Source organism: Coenobita brevimanus, chromosome 65 (assembly GCF_032717465.1).
Source record: "Coenobita brevimanus isolate Jiangsu-jjx chromosome 65, ASM3271746v2, whole genome shotgun sequence".
NCBI lineage: Eukaryota > Metazoa > Arthropoda > Malacostraca > Decapoda > Coenobitidae > Coenobita > Coenobita brevimanus.
Window position 1 is genome coordinate 45,736,167 of NC_137018.1, and position 18,010 is coordinate 45,754,176.

The 18,010-nt window shown below is 43.4% G+C and overlaps 1 protein-coding gene across 1 annotated transcript in view; it reads right to left on the reverse strand.

Annotated features, from left to right (window-relative positions):
- Window positions 1-18,010, reverse strand: part of msk (importin-7 msk) — a 161,003-nt gene that overhangs the window by 49,315 nt on the left and 93,678 nt on the right. The window contains exons 14-17 of the mRNA XM_080276609.1: window positions 17,125-17,268; window positions 13,643-13,807; window positions 12,927-13,063; window positions 719-864 (exon numbers count right to left, since the gene is read on the reverse strand). Of these exons, the coding sequence (XP_080132735.1) occupies window positions 719-864; window positions 12,927-13,063; window positions 13,643-13,807; window positions 17,125-17,268 (592 nt within the window). The remainder of the gene's footprint in view (window positions 1-718; window positions 865-12,926; window positions 13,064-13,642; window positions 13,808-17,124; window positions 17,269-18,010) is intronic.

The following is an 18,010-nucleotide window of genomic DNA, read 5'->3' on the forward strand; positions in this document are numbered from 1 at the left end:
AACGCAGTGTGTCCAGGCATCTCAGAATGATCAGATCTTGAATTTGGCTCTCTATTGTATTTTGTTTTTCTCTTGGAGGGAACTGTTACTGCGGGCTCATGGCCTTTGGTTCCTTCTTCCTCGCATTAAAAAAAAAATAAAAAAAAAAAAAAAAAAAAAGTTATTCACTGTCCATCACAAAAGCGAGCACGTGTGCAGCCATGGCGACGACAGTATGTAGGCGGGAAGTGGGGAGGATGTAGGGGCGCTCTTGTGGATATTGCCGGAACTACATGCCAAAACACAGCTGTTCGTCACTGCATATACATATAATAAATCAAGCCCAAAATGTCTGGGACTTGGGCATCCAAGTCTAAAAGGAATTACTGTATATATAATGACTCAGCATGGAATGCATTAAAGGAATCTTACTGTATAACTAATATTGGCTAAGTTTTGTTTGTGTACATTAGTTTGGTACATATTAAACTTAACCTCCTTTCATGTGGTTTGGTCAAATAAAAACCCAGCACAAAATTAAGAGAGTACATCTGGGCAAGGCAATTTGAAAAGGCATTTTTAGGCAGAGAGCAAAATAAGGAGTATAACAAAGGAGGGTGGTGCATCAAGATAGAGTGGTCTTCAAAAAGTAGGAAATAAATATGTATGACAGCTGGTCTTCGTGCTGGGGGTCATTCTTCAAACATGATGCATACAGTAACATGGATACAAAACTAACCTGCATATGCCCTCTTCAGACCCTGAAAGAGCATGAGCATGGCTGGGAGAATCTCTTTGTGGCACTCTTGCAAAACAGTCAGACGTTCAGGTCCCAGCTGCAATAGTGTGCACATTCCAAGCACACAGATCTTACGGTCATGAAGCCTGCAAAGATAAAGGACTGTGCTATTTAACTCTTTCTTTGACATCATCATCATCCGGACCTCCTTTCCCCCCCAAGGGCAGGGTGAGGAGTAGCAATGTCCAGACAGCAAAAACTTGCCCAATCAAAATACAGTAGGCCACACTTCCATTCACTTATCACTCAAGCCCCCGGAATCCTGGCTCTACCACATACACCAAAAACATTCACCACATTCTGCAGCTTCACACCGCGTATTCAACTGAGTCAATCCGGACGCTGCCATGCTCACAAGGGGTGCCAAAATCCATAATCACGAACTTCTCCTCACAAAATTCACCCAGCCAGGTCAATCTCGTCAGTTCCCTAGCCTCACCGACTTCTAAACCTCTCTTCCCCACACACTCATCCACTATATCTCTCCACATTCTCCTTGGTCTACCTTGCCTCCTCCCTCCTTCAAATTCGCTCAGGTATACCTTTTTTACCACTCTATTGTTATCCAGTCTTTCCACATGACCATACCATCTCAGGACACTCTCTTCGATTCTAGTGTCCACCGACTTCCTCACTCCACACCTTTCATGAATCACATTATTTCATATCCTATCCACCCTCTGTACTCCACATACATTCCTCAGCAGTCCCAACTCCACTGCTCTTGCTCTTGACTTTTAATTTTCATGCCACACCAGAGTCTCACACCAATATGTTAGCGTTGGCACTAACACTCCCTCATGTAAGCCTCGTGCAGCTGCAACACTCAAGCCTCTGTTTCTTATCAAGGCCTTCATTGCACCAGCCACTTTTCTTCATTGTGTCACTCTACTTTCAACTTCTTTTGCACATTTTCCTCTCTTTTCGATCACTGTACCCAAGTATTTGAACTCTCTCACCAATTCCAGTTTCTCTCCATTCACTGTCACATCACAATGGGAGTCACCGTCTCTCTCAATAACCATCACTTTACTCTTCTCTACGTTTACTCTCAAGGCACGACGCTCACAGACACCAGCAAAACTCTGCACTAGCCTACCAACTTCTTGTCTGGTACTTGCAAGCAGTACTGCATCATCAGCATACAACAAATTTGAGATATTTCATATACCACGATTCATTACCAGTGCCATCCCTCTCTCCATTACTTGTGTTTTTACTTCTCTCATCACCTCATCCATATATATATTGAACAACCAAGTGGACATCACAAAACCTTGTCGCATGCCCACACCAATCGTGAACCACTCTCTTAGATGCTTAGCTACCATCATAAAAACTCTTGAAAGCACCTAACAGTTTACCATCTACACCATACATGCGCAAAACTTTCCACAATCCTTCTCTGTCTACTTTGTCGTATGCTTTTTCCAGATCCATGAATGCCATAAACACCTTATGGTCCTTCTCACAAGCCTACTCTGCTACCTGTCTCACTACAAATACTTGATCCACACATCCTCTGCCACTCCTAAAGCCACCCTGTTCATCACTCACTAGGACTTCTGATATCTCTCTTACTTTATCATAATTCTTCCATATACTTTCCCTACCACACTCAATAAACTTGTGCCACGATACTTCTTGCACTCACTTCGCTCACCTATACCTTTGTACAGGGGTACAATCACACCCTTTTCCCACTCTGCAGGCAGTTTCACTCGCCCATGCCTTCTTACGTATCTCCAACAAGCACTTCATTCCACTCTCTCCACTACACTTAAGCATCTCTGCATACACCTCATCAACCCCAGCTGCCTTCCCATTTTTTAGCCATTTCACAGTGCTCTTCACCTGTGCAAGTGTCACGTCTCCTAGCACTGCATTCCTCCTCTGCACACCCCCAAAACCAATCATGTTTACAGCTGCTCTGCTCTCTCTATTCCCATTCATCATGCTTTCAAAATATTCTTTCCATCTAGTCCTTACTTCATCTCCATGGGTTAGTAACCTACCACCTGCATCCCTCACACCATCACATTTCTTTCTGCTTTCACTTCTACATTTCCACAACTCTTTCCAGAATAACTTCCCATTTTCAGAGTAGTTCGCATTCATTTTTCTTCCCAGATCATCATTTACCTCCTCCTTTTTCCTCTTCACTAGCCTCTTTACATGCTTCTTGCTCTTGATATGCTCAGTTCTTATTTCAACTGAACCCCTATCTTTCTTTGACAAATTCATTATTTTTTTATTAATAACATATGAATTATGCAGCACTTGAAAACCTTATGGGGTGGAAAGTTAACTTCCTTTCCACATTATGGTACCATTTGGCCTTTTGAGACTGGAGAAGCTAGCAAACACCACTTATGATACGAGAGTCTTTGTTTGAAATTTTGAAACTCAAGAAATACTAATTTAAAACTTACATACAGGAAACCATTAACCCCTTAAACGCGGCCGTGACCAGTCGACCCCCCCCCCCCGAGTGGCGGGGTTGTATCGCGGTCTGAGTACCTGTAGGAAAATATTAGCCAAAAATCAGAGATTAACCCTACAACATTATACTTGGTATGGCAGATAGTACTTACATTCAGCTTTCTCCAGAGACAGGTGTTGAGCCTTCATGGACTACCCAAGGACTTGTGGAGACTTGCAAAGTTGGGTAACCAAATCTTCACTTTCACACCTCCAGCAACCCGGTTTCCCCTCTACCACAGCCTCATTCTGTCACAGTAAACTTTATACTACAACGTAAAGGCAGTTTGGAATCCGTATTTGTACAATAAGCACTGAAAATAAGGCTAAAATCAACAGAGCGTACGGCTGACATGCAGCGTGGCGGCGGTCTTCCCATCACTCAACAAACATTTCCATTTTCACAGCTAAAAACATGTATACTACATTATTTTCAATCATATTACTTCCCAAAAGATCACCGCGGCACGCTTTTTATTCTGCCTTACACCCGTCACTTTATTCTCGTTCCTGTCGGCCGCTTGCACTGACTCGGAAGAGCTAGAACTCGCCATAATGTCACTTTGAAAGCCTGCGGTAAACTGACGCTAAACAGGGGCAAACCGTGCAAAAAAAAGCTAGTGTTACAACTGGGGAAACAAGCGTTTCCTATTAGCATAAACTGCTTGTGAGAGGAGAGCGCAGATTTACAGTTCTGAGCACTCAGAGCGCTGCCATGTATCACAGCCAGGCTGGCTGGGCCGTGGTGGGGGGGGGAGGGGGGAAAAAAACGCGATACTTGGCAACAACGGAGGTCAGTAATACAAAGGTAAAGTATGCTAATTGTAGCTAAAGGGTGGTGGTACTGATAGATAATACCAGCTGGAGCCTGCCTGCCCGCGGTTATTCAAAATTTACTAGAATCGCAAACGCGACGCTCCGCCGTTATGTCCTTTTCGCCGAGCGTCGCAAATGCGACGATCCGCGTTTAAAGGGTTAACTAAGCTGGGTGGTAAGCATATAACCAAACTATGGCACCTAGTGGTTAAGTGGGTAATTATAGCACTCCAACTGGATTAAGCCTGTGTCAGTTTATAGTCAAGGGGTGGTTGGGGTGTGCTGCTCATGTAATGCCACTCAGGTATAAGTGAGGTTGGTCACTCTCATCTTAAATGTCAGGACCAACATGCCTAGCCCCTGGTTCCTATGCCCCTCATCAGGCAACACAGGATTAGATGATGATGATGATAAAAACTTACCCAAAGACATATATCTCTTTTCCATTATTGGTACTGCAGTGAAGTATTATTTACCAATTTCGTTTCATTTCCCAGCACATCGCAATGTGACTCTGAGTCACCTATTTTCACACAGCCATCACTAAACTCCACTTTAATTACAGTTCACATTACACAAACAAAATTAATATACACATTCATAAACCTAACATTTGTGACCCTTAATAAACAAACCTTAACCTACTTCTGTTATCTGTCCCTATGGGGATAAACATGAACAAGTTCACAGACAAACAGATGAAGCTATGATGAGCAGACTGGGCTCAACCCCTCAGTGCCGACATTGTTTTGAGGCCGACACATTCTCACTACGGGCATTTTCTTGAAAAGTCTATTTTCAGACCACCATATCAGGAAAGGTATAGCAGTTTGCGATACAAATTAAAAACCATATTACTCACCAACTCTTCGTCCTGTGAATGAAACCATCCCCAGGTCTGCAGGCTGCCCCATTGATGAGCAGGAACGAGAAGAGAGGTGGTTTCTTGCGGCCTCGGGCTGTGTTCGTGCAGCAGCTCTCAGCTCCAACTTCCGCTGTGGAAGCCAAGCACCTGGCTAGCTTTGGTAGCACTGACCAGGCTGTCAGACTGGTACACTTGTAACAATGGCCAGCCTTTCTTGCAAACGTACTCTTATTTTCTCACTCATTTCCTCAACTTTCCATACTCACCACCAAAGGTACGAATGATCACACTGCACATGTGGCTCGTCACTGGTTTTCCGACCATAACAGAGTGACAATGCCTCGTAGGTGTGTGGGGGAACTGACGCAAATACAATAAAGGGTGAAAAAATAAATATTTTCTTTCCAATGACAGTCTGCAAACTTTCTTTATATTCACTTTGAGAGAAGACTAGCGATGATGCACTTTCCATTATAACTTTTCTGCAGCGTGCATGCATTATTCTCGACTATTAGGTAAACGCTTGTACAGTAGCGTACTTCTATTTATGCTTTTCTGCACTTTTTTCTGGGATGGTGATAATACTTTACTACTTATGCTCTACAACACTTACTGTAGGATCTCGCCAATAATAACTCTGACTATAACATTTTCACCAATTACGGTGAGTTAGAATAGATACCCAGTTTCTATAATAATGTTAGGATTCACTTGAATAATGGTTATTTTGCAAATGCCAAGTTGTTATACTACAAATATGTCCACAACAAGATGAAGAATCAAACAGACAAACAAGACGAGATGAAGGAAATTGCTGAAATGTGAGCAGCAGCGAGGGGGAGATGGAGGATCCTCCCCTCGCCACCTCTCCTGTCCCGCCCGCCGCCATCCCCTCCACCTCCACTGCTCCATCTGATTCACCAGCTGCCTCCCCCTTCACCTCCACAGCCTCACCTGACTCACCTGCTCCATCTGGCATACCTGCAACCTCCACCAAAATAACTGTTGTTGCATTCTGGAAGAAATATAACATTCGACAGGCCGTAAATTTCTTCGTCAAAGCCTGGAATAATACAACACTGGCAACTGTTACACATGCTTGGTCTGCATTCCTGCCACAACTCAAGTCTGCTGAGACGGAGAGAGAGCAGCCATCAGAATTAATGACTTATGATTGGACTTGTAAATCAAATTTCAAGAAAATACCTGAAACAGTATTACGGCCAAGTAAATATCCGCCATCAATCACTCATCACTAACTCTCTTTCAAGATGACCAGCTGAGAAAGAACAACAGAGAGGGATTCAGTAGACGAAAACATTGATGACATTGGGGACTTGCCTGAAGATTTTGACTTTGTGGGGTTTGATGAAGTGTTGACGAAGTGGGTGACCCTGGTGCGAGAGGTAGGAGTGGGGACGAGGCCAGTGAGGGGTCAAGGGGTAGGACGCAGTAGCCTCCATGCGCAAGCCTCGGAACAATCATCACACCAAACACCTCTTTATCTCCTTTACTGTGATTTTTACATTACTCATGGTGATTTAATAAATAATCTTATTATTCCAGCTAAAAAAAAGCAGTGATAGGAGCTTCAAATGGGAGAAATGGATAAAAGTCCTGGGGTGGCGGCACCACTCATTCCATGTAGTGCTGCTCTCAGGTGTCTGCCCTTTCCTCTCCTCCATCCTTCTTTCCTTCCATCCTCTTCTGTCTTTCATTACTTCATTCTTTCCTCGTCCTTCTGCCTACAGGTGACTTTACACTCCCTCTTCTGTCTTTCTTTCCTTCATTCATTCCTCTTCCCTCTACCTGCAGGTGATACACTGACAAGCCAAATGATTTCCTGGAAACCAGGAAACCATTTACTATGTTAGGTGGTAACCATATAACCAAATTATGGCACCTGGTAGTTTAGTGGGTAATTAAGGTGCTCCAATCGGATTGAGCAGGTGAAGGTTTATATCCAAGGGGTGGTTAGGGTTTATTGCTCACGTAATGCCACTCAGAGATGAGTGAGGCTGGTCACTCTCATCTTAAATGTCAGGACCAATCCGCTTAGCCCCAGGCTCCTACGCTCCCCATAGGGCAAAGTATGATTGGATGATGGATGAATGGATAATGTCACGCAAAAAATGCTTTCCCTAATCATGGCATTTTTCTGGCACCAATTTGTAAACATGGTACTGGCAAAATCCTACAGTATAATATTTGCTCTTCATATCACAATTACGGTGCATCTTCCAAACTAATTTCAAGAGCAAGAAAAATGAAGATGTTCAATCCAAGAAAGTAATTTTCTAAGTGTACATACTAGGTTTTCTTCCAGTTTTGCTAGAGTGACTCAATACATTCACAATCTTTGCTGTACATATTACCTTTCCAAATTCATTATCACTTATGATAAAAAAAAAATGCACATACTGTACTTATCCACTATTTACAATCACTCACACGCTTGTTCACGGACGTAGTCAAAAAAAAAGCAGGAGGGAGAGAGGAAGGTGGGTGATGACACCTGATTAACCCTTTAAACGCGGATCGTCGCGTTTGCGACGCTCGGCGAAAAGGACATAACGGCGGAGCGTCGCGTTTGCGATTCTAGTAAATTTTGAATAACCGCGGGCAGGCAGGCTCCAGCTGGTATTGTCTATCAGTACCACCACCCTTTAGCTACTTTTAGCACACTTGACCTTTGTATTACTGACCTCCGTTGTTGCCAAGTATAGCGTTTTTCCCTCGTCCCCCCCCCCACCACCACCACCACCACGGCCCCTGCCAGCCTGGCTGGGATACATGGCAGCGCTCTGAGTCCTCAGAACTGTAAATCTACGCTCTCCTCTCACAAGCAGTTTATGCTAATAGGAAACGCTTGTTTCCCCAGTTGTAACACTAGCTTTTTTTTGCACGGTTTGCCCCTGTTTAGCGTCAGTTTACCGCAGGCTTTCAAAGTGACATTATGGCGAGTTCTAGCTCTTCCGAGTCAGTGCAAGCGGCCGACAGGAACGAGAATAAAGTGACAGGCGTAAGGCAGAATAAAAAGCGCGCCGCGGTGATCTTTTGGGAAGTAATATGATTGAAAATAATGTAGTATACATGTTTTTAGCTGTGAAAATGGAAATGTTTGTTGAGTGACGGGAAGACCGCCGCCGCACTGCATGTTGGCCGTACGCTCTGTTGATTTTAGCCTTATTTTCAGTGCTTATTGTACAAATACGGATTCCTAACTATCTTTACATTGTAGTATAAAGTTTACTGTGACAGAATGAGGCTGTGGTAGAGGAGAAACCGGGTTGCTGGAGGCGTGAAAGTGAAGATTTGGTTACCCAACTTTGCAAGTCTCCACAAGTCCTTGGGTAGTCCACGAATGCTCAACACCTGTCTCTGGAGAAAGCTGAATGTAAGTACTATCTGCCATACCAAGTATAATGTTCTAGGGTTAATCTCTGATTTTTGGCAAATATTTTCCTCCAGGTACTCAGACCGCGATACACCCCCGCCACTCGGGGGGGAACGACTGTACACGGCCGCATTTAAGGGGTTAAGGGACTCCCTGGGGAGATGCTGGCTGGCCAGGCTGGCCACACAGACCAAGTGCAGCCATAGTTTGCCCTCTCCCCACATATGAAAGGCCAGGTTGTGGAGAAATGGCCCTTGAAATGCTTGACTGCGGTGATAAGGGTCGTGGCAGGGAGAGACTGCACCACACTTGTCACAAGTGTGGTGGTGAGACCCAGCAGTGGCATTCATGGACTTCATGCCCGTCACTCTCACCACCATTTCCTTCATTTTTCATTGCTCAAGGGTCATCCACCTCTTCCGCAGAGGTGAAGGTATCCCTGCCATAAGCCAGTCCTACCTCCTGAAGCACTGTGAGGGCCTTTTCCAACGTGTCAGAGTGGGAAGGGGACGGAGCACGTGACACTTCACTCTCTAAGGGAATAACTTTCCCCCTTTCCAGACAAAGTTTGACCACTGTCAGATAAACTGGACACAGTTTCATCTAGAGCATGCCCTATTGCACTAAAACTTAGCCCTCTCTTTGCATCCACCACCAGAAGCTTGGCAGGGATGGATGATACAAGGGGGCTGCCTGAAGGATGGGGTGGGTGGGGGGGGGGGGCCAAATCGGACAAGGATGTTTCAGAAGACATCACTCCACACCTGAGCAAGTCATGGCACAGACTGAACCATACATGAACAAGGTGCAGGGGGTCCCTCCCCACCCCTGGGTACCAATATGAAATGGCGACCAGTTCAAATGGTGGCGGGAAGACGAATGCGGCTGTACCCTCCACCCGGCAACCACTGTCCATATGAAACGACACGGCATATGCCACTCCCCGGTGGTTGGGGGGTTAAGGTAAAGAGCTATTTGGCAAAGATTAACTCTATCATTAGAGACCTCCCATAATCTGAACAAGATTGCCAAAAAACAGACAGAGGAGTAGACTGTAGCACCAGTCAAACAAGGCAGTACTCCCAAGGTAGATGGAAAGCTAATAACAAGGAGAGCTGAAGCTCCTGAGTCATCAGCCCTCGGGACTAGGTCCCGACCGTCCCCCTTTGCTGAACATTTTCAGTGTTTCAGTAATACAGAGAGTAGGCCAGCATGCTCTCCAATACCAGTTTCTCTAAATATCAACACCAAACTACATGTACACTACACACCACACTTCTTTTTCCAAAATTTAAAGAAATCATGGCATCTCAACAAGTGGCCTTGGAGTCCGGGGGGGGGGGGGGGGGGGGGTTATAAACGCCCCCACCTTCTGCCCCTCTCCCGATGATGACCCAAGCTGCCTGGAACCACTGGCCAACACTCTTCTTCTTCATTTCTGCAACATACGCGGCCTTTCCTCTAAGTTTCGCTAAGTTAAGCGCCACCTCTCTTCCTCTAAACCTCACCTTCTTTCTTTAACCGAGACTCAACTGTCCGAGGTAACTGACAGCATACCCTTTTCTGTATCCTCCTACTTTCTCTATATACTCATTTCAAAGCCAAAGGTGGCAGTTGTGTATATATACGCAACGACTTATCCTGCTCTCGTGTTCCTGAACTCGATTTTCTGAATTCTCTACACTCTGGCTTTGGCTTTGGCTTTCCTGTCATTCTCTAAGTATATCTGTGATGTTTACTTATCTCCTAATTTTACAGACTATCAAAAATTCTTTGACTATCTTACTTCTACAATGGAACACATTCTATCCATTTCTCCTTTCTCTGAAATCTCCATTCCAGGAGATTTCAATGTTCACTACCACCTTTGGCTCTCCTCTCCTTTCACTGATCCACCTGGTGAACAAGCCTACATCTTTTCTATCCTTAATGACCTAGAGCAGATTGTACAGCACCCTACCTGTATCCCTGACTGCCTTGGAGAGAGCTCCAACATACTTAACCTTTTCCTTACAACTAATCCTTCTGCTTACACTATTAATCTTTTCTCTCTGTTGGGCTCCTCCGATCACAACCTTATCACCTCAACCTGTCCTATTGCTCCGGTACGGCCTGTGGACCCTCCACAGAAACAATGATTGTGGCACTTTGGAGCTGCAGTTTGGGAGGCCTTCAGGCAGTAATTCTATGATTTTCCCTGGAATGATTATTGCTCCATGGCCGGGAGCCATCTGGGTGTGCCTTGCACATTACGGAGGTTATTCTCTAGGGCATGAAGCATACATTCCCTTCCCATATCCTCTGACTAATGCAAGAAAGCCTTGGTTTAATCACACTTGTTTTAATGCTGTCAGCAACAAGAAGAGGGCCTATAAAAGGTACCGGAGCCAACCCACCCCTGAATCTCATCATCTTTACGTTTCTGCCCAGAATTGTGCTAAGTCTGTTCTTCGCTCTGCTAAAAATAATTTTATCCATACTAAATGCTCTCAACTCCCCAACTCGAATTCTTCCCGCTCCTTCTGGCACCTTGCCAAAAACCTTTCTAACAACTTTACCTCATCATCATTCCCACCTCTTTTCTACTCTGATGGCACTGTAGCTATTTCTTCTACTGATAAAGCAGATCTCTTTGCTCACCTTACACAATTCCGGTATTGTTCCTCCATCACTTCCCCCCTCTGACTTCCTCATGGCTAACATTAAAATTTCTTCAGCTGATGTATTTTCTGCCATCACTGGCCTCAATACTAACAAGACATATGGGCTTCATGGAGTCCCTCCTGTTGTTCTCAAGAACTGTGAATCTGTGCTTACACCCTGCCTAGGCAAACTCTTTCGTCTTTGTCTATCAATTTGTACCTTTGCTTCTTGCTGGAAGTTTGCTCTCATTCAGCCAGTCCCAAAGATGGATGACCATTCCCAACCCTCTAACTATCGTCTAATTGCTTTAACAACCAGTATCTCAAAAGTTTTTGAGTCAATTCTTGATAGAAAAATTTTAAAGCATCTTTCTTATTACAACCTTCTTTCTGATCGTCAGTATGGGTTCCATCAGGGATGCTCCACTGGCGATCTTCTCACCTACCTTTCAGACTCCCGGTCATCCTCCTTTTGGGACCTTGGCGAAAGCTTTGCCTTTGCACTTGACATCTCAAAGGCTTTCAATCGAGTCTGGCATAAATCTTTAATTTCCAAACTGCCCTCCTACGGTTTCTATCCTTCTATCTGTGCCTTCATCACTAGTTTCCTTTCTGGTCGGTCTATAGCTGCTGTTGTAGACGGCCATCATTCTTCTCCTAGATCTATCAACAGTGGTGTTCCTCAGGGCTCTGTCCTATCACCAACTCTCTTCCTTTTATTCATCAATGACCCTCTAAGCTGTACATCTAACTCTGTCCACTCATACACTGATGATTCCACCTTTCACCTTTCCATTCGGTTCCTGCAACGTCCATCTCAGCTGTTACTTCAACAAACAAGGGATGAGGCTATTGCACACTTAATGTCTGACTTGGCTCGTATCTCTGACTGGGGTAAAAATAATATGGTTGTTTTTAATGCATCAGACTCAGTTTTTACACCTGTCAACCCGACAAAATCTTCCACAGGTATACCCACTAATGTTTAATAATAGCTTAATGCTGCATCATCCTTGAACATGCTTGGGGTTTCAGTTACTCGGGACTTATCTTGGAAAGATCATATTACATCTCTTGTAAAATCTGCTTCCAAGAGATTAGGTGTGCTAAGCCGACTTCGTTCCTTTTTTACCCCAGCACAATTGTTGACTCTATCCAGGAGTTTCATCCATCCCTCTTTAGAGTACAACTCTCATGTGTGGGGAGGCTCCCCACATACAGCTCTTCTCAATAGGATGGAGTCAAAGGCTTTTCGTCACATTAACTCTCCTCCTCTTACTGACGTCCTTCAACCTCTGTCTCTTTATCGCGCTGTTGCATCTTTATCTCTTTTCTATCGCTACTTCAATGGTCACTGCTCCTCTGAACTGTCTGCATGCATTCCTCCACCTCTACGACGGGCGCTTAGCACCCGTCTAGCAGCAAACTCTCATCCCTTTTCTGTCCAACTCTCTAATGCAAGAGTTAACCATTACTCCCAGTCCTCCTTCATTTATGCAACAGGTCAACTCTGGAACTGTCTCCCTCTGTCTGTATTCCCTGCTTCCTATGATCTCCAGTCTTTCAAACGCAGTGTGTCCAAGCATTTCAAAATGATCAGATCTTGAATTTGGCTCTCTCTTGTATTTTGTTTTTCTCTGGAAGGAACAATAATTGAGGGTTCCTAACCTTTGGTTCCTTCTTACTCGCATAAGAGAGAGAGAGAGAGAGAGTTGCTGAAGGGGTTAATGGACTGTTTAATAACCAATCACTATAAGATCTCCCATAGAGTGAAAATAATAACCTTGTGGTAAAATGAATTTAACAAAGATCTCATCATACTGAAGGAGTTAATTCACAGGGTCTTGGTTTGTACTATGAAGGACACTTAAGAACATGGCTATGAATGGCCACTCCAGATGAAGTTGATTGGGTATTTATTTGGCTAGAGACAAAAAGAATGCTAACCCCAGGAAACAGTCCGTATCTGTGATCCACTGCTTGATGAAGTGTGAGGTGAGGGTGGTGCTGGTGTTGGGCAAAGTGGTAGACTCCAGCACTTGCAACAACTGGTCTGGACTCGTGTACAACGTTGCAATAATCACCTAAAACAAAACAATCAAGGTGTAAATTTACTCATGTATTATATTAGTACTAGGCTATCTTTTCAGTATTAAAAAATAAAGAAAAAGAAATAAAAAGAAACTATCTTACCTATACCCTGCACGTACATTACCCTTCATCTGAGATGCTTGAAAATAAACAGCTCTTAGTTTCAAGATGTCAAAAGTTTAATTTATGCACAAATTTTAAATTCTAATCAAAGTACTCAGCCAAATCCTATATCTAAACTGAGACATGAGATGAGGTGGGATCCACAAACAATTAAGACCGGTAGAAAATATAAAAAAGCCCCAGTAAAATGGCCCACAAAATCATTCACAAATCAACCAAGTCTCAAAGGTTTCATTTTGACTCACAAGCAAAACATGTACTTTTCATACACCAGTAAGACATAGACATTCAATCAAGTAAGAAGTTAATACAGGGGTACAACATTTGTCATATGCACCTCCACACAAACTTCATCCACACAAATTCCTTTAACTCCTTAACTTCCCAAACTTTACTTCTTGCACAAAGAAATAAAAATGTATCATTCATAATGAAACAGTTGCCTTTACCTGAAGAAGCATGGTACGCAACTCTGTAGTCTTGACTTCCCGCAAGAGTCGCTCTACCACCACTTGAGTGATGGATGCCAGGCACTGTGGGATACGACCCTGGCACTGCAGCACCACTACCTCTAGCAGCTTGGCTGCATGGCACTCCTCGTCCTCCCCACAATCCTGGAATACATTGCCAAACATTAAAAACATTATACACTTGAATATTCATTTACAATACAGTATTAAAAACCTATGCAATTCAAAATACCTACTTAAATCTATCTACCTTCCTCAAATCCCCCCTACCCCCTTCCAAATTGGGGGTGTAGGGGTCCAAGCCTAGGCTACTCAGTCCCAACATTTATGATGACACTATGTGAGCAATAAATCTCAACTACTCCTCTCACATTAATACTTACAGGCCTCATCTAGTTTGAATTGCCCACTAGATCACCCAACATCCATATGGTTATGTGGTTACCATTCAAAACAGAAAATAGTTTCCTGGGTTACAGGAAACTATTGGCTTGTTATCCAATGTTGAGTGGATGGCGAATGCATCCACCTCCCACACAAAAATGTTTGGAGACTGAAATGAGGAAACCTTGCAGTGAACTGACAAGGAATCAAAGGTGAGCAACCACATACATAGCCATGACCACAGCCGCTTCTCGATCCTAAGCATTCTCATTGCCCATATCGCCACCTCTCTAGGGACTCTGTCAAACGCCTTCTCCAAATCAACAAAAACAAAGTACAGATCCCTTTTCTTTCCTACATATTTTTCCCGAAGCTAGTGGACAATTAATATGGCATCAGTGGTCCCTTTGCCAGGTATAAACCCAAACTGCATCTAATCAAAATTCACTCTTTCCCTTATCATGCCTTCTATGACTCAGCATTACCTTCCTTACCTGGTCCAAAAGTTTTATGGCTCTATAATTTTCTCTTTCCAGGACATCACCCTTCCCCTTATACACATTTACAATCACACTCTTCAGCCAGTCATCTGGGACAACACATGCATATATAATCAAATTTATCTAATCAGTAACTAAACCTACTCCTAGATTTCCTGAGGCCTTCAACATTTCAGTACTCAACCTAGACTCACCCACTGCCTTCCCCAACCGCATCTGCCTATTGCCCTATTCATGAGCGCAGTATCAATCAAAGAAGACCAAGAGCTAAACTCTGAATCCACTGACTCCAAACCTTCCCTGTTCCAAACAAACTCCTCATTCAGCAACCAGTTATAATGCCCTCTCCATGTCTCTCTAATATCCTCACTGCCCACCACTACCTTTCCTTCAACATTCTTCACACACTGCTCATTTAGCATATCCCTGTTTTCCCTCTTCATCGAATATGCCACCTTGAATACCATATTCTTCATGACTACACAATTTGAAAATCAGCAACAATACTGCATTCATCAACTTCTTCAACTGGTCTTTCAAACTAGACCAACTGAGCTTGAAAACCGGGGATGCCGCCACTCAACAGAATATCAATGCCTGGTGCTGTTCACTTTACATAACTCATGCTGAAAAATTATGTACCTGTATTTTATTCAAAGACATGACATGAAGGCATGGAATTTTGTTTACTTTATATTCACTCATACTTCACTGAATATCTGGCAGTGGAGAGCGGTCAAAACAATTTGAAACACATGCCATCACTTCTTGGGACTGTACAAGGAACAAAGCTGTCAGCAACAAAATGTTGAAGAGTTATCATGCCATATTCTCCAAACCTCTCTGCCATTCACTCTTGCCCTTTCTAGTTCTCTGTTTGAAGGTTATACTAATTCTCACCTAACCTTATGGAAGTAGCCAAAATATGTCTAACGCTTTCATGAGACTGTGACAGCATGAATAGTTTAAAAGCTGTTAATTTTTTCTTTATCTCTTTAGCTTTTACCAGCACTATTCTCCATCTACTTAACTGGATGAATCTGTCCTATAGTGCTATACTGATTATCACACTTTCCCAATTTTACTCATTAGGGTGATCTTACTGTCTTTCTCTTACCTAACAGACCATCAAACAAACATCCCTCTATTATGCTAATCACTTTTGTCATCATCCCAACATTTTTTTCCCCCAACATCCCCCTTTACTGAACTTTTTCAGTGTCTCAGTTACACAGAGAATAGGCCAGCATGCTTTCCAGTACAAATTTCTCTAACTATCTACACCAAACTACATGCACAGTACACACTACACTTCCTTTTCCAAAATTCAAAAAATTATGGCGTCTCATCACCAAGCCTCGGAGTTCCCAGGGGGAGGGACCATAAATGCCCCCACCATCCGCCCCTCTCCTGGTGACGACTCGAGGTGCCTGGAACCACTGTCTGACTCTCTTCTTCTTAATTTCTGCAACATTCGCGGCCTTCCCTCTAACTTTCGCTCTGTTGAGCACCACCTCTCCTCTAAACCTCACCTTCTTTTTCTAACTGAGACTCAGCTGTCTGAGGCAACTGACAGCAAACCCTTTTCTGTATCCTCCTACTTTCTCTATACTCATTTCAAAGCCAAAGGTGGCTGTTGAGTATATATACGCAACGACTTATCTTGCTCTCGTGTTCCTGAACTCGATTCTTCTGAATTCTCTACACTCTGGCTTCGGCTTTCCTGTCATTCTCTGACTAAATATATCTGTGCTGTTTACTTATCCCCTAATTCTACTGACTATATAGCAAGAAACGATACAGGTACCGATAAATTTGTAATTTGAATGCTTTTGTAATTAATTAAACTCGTTAAGAGAGGCACAGTAAGTATCCAACAACACATTGTTATAAGGTAGGTGGAAGTCCTGCAACCTCATGTTCTTGTCAGGCTAGGCCTAGACCTAGTTTTATCCAAATTTTCTCTTGAAAACGGGAAATACGGTATATCAGACATTCCCATGTGTGTTTTGATGTCTAAATAACCGAAAGACCGAAGAACACTGCCAAAATTAGAAGGGGTACTGTAAATATAGGTAGAGTCTCAATGGTATGGGTGCTGTTCCATATTTTGACATCATTCACATCCGAATGTACCTATGGCTCTATTACATTGGATAATCGAGGGATCACTGTACATGGTTACTACTCCATGCTGTAAGTGATTTCCTGGGTTAAGAAAAGCCATCAGGCTTGTCACTCAGTGCAGAGCCACCTGAAGTGGAAAGAAGAGTAATGAAAAGTGACAAGAAGGATGGGACACATAGGAGGTGAGCAGATACAAAAAAGAATGATAAAGGTGAAGGAGGAAGTAGGCAGTACTACATCCACTGTAAGGCTGATGGTCACCACCACCTATCACCAAGAGCAATGCGTATACTCTACCTTACTTACGCCTCTAACCTATACTGTATCATGTGCAATTTGTGGTGTATTAATTTAATACCTATTATTATTATTATTATTATTATTAATATCTAAACTGCATTCCACCTATCCTTTGCCTACCCTACATCAACCATGCATCAAGCCTCTCACCTGATTTAAGATGGTCTTGCACATATCAAAGACAGCAGCAATGCGTGCCTCAGTGCTTAGGAATCCGTCTGTGTCCACCGTAACGTAGTTGTGCAGTGCTGGCATCATCTCAGTGAAGTAGTCAAATCCATCATTCGTAAACATCTGTTTTGTCAAAAACTCTCAGTTAGATGAGGTAGACTTTTGACGATTTAAGGCTGGTATGAAATAAAACTACTCAATTACCTTTAATATCATTAACAGCTACGAAGTAACGTTTTTTGCTGGTTGTAATATGATACAGTACAATGAATATAAAATTATCCTCCAGTGTCACCTCTCTACGAGAGAAGTGAAGTTCCTGAATGTATAGTGATAGTGATGCTGGATGAGAAGGAAATGGAAAATGTGAATGTTTCAGTAGGTGAGTAGTGTGATGAGTTAGGATGGGAGATTAGAGAGTGAAATGCTTGAAAGGGTATAACAAAGAAGAAAGATTGCTGGTTCTTTGAAAGCAGTGATAAGAAACAGGGAAGTGAATATGGAAATAAAAAAGTCGCTGCACAACAGCGTTGTGGTACCAACTCTAACATACGGTAGTGAAGCTTGGACCTTGTTGGAGGGAAACACGTCAAGAGTGAGGGCAGTGGAAATGAGCTATCTGAGAAGAGCATGTGGAGTTACATGGAGAGCAAGACTGACAAATGAGGAAGTAAAGGAGCACTGTGGTGTGGATGTTGATGTGATAGAAAGCATTAGGAGAAATCCACCGAGTGGTTTGGTCACATGGTGAGGATAGAGAAAGACTGCCGAGGAGAGTGTATGTGAGTGAGGTGGAGGGGGGGAAAGGGAGGGAAGAAGTGGAGAGGCATATGAGAGGCCAGGGTGTGAGCTGGAAGCAGGGCAG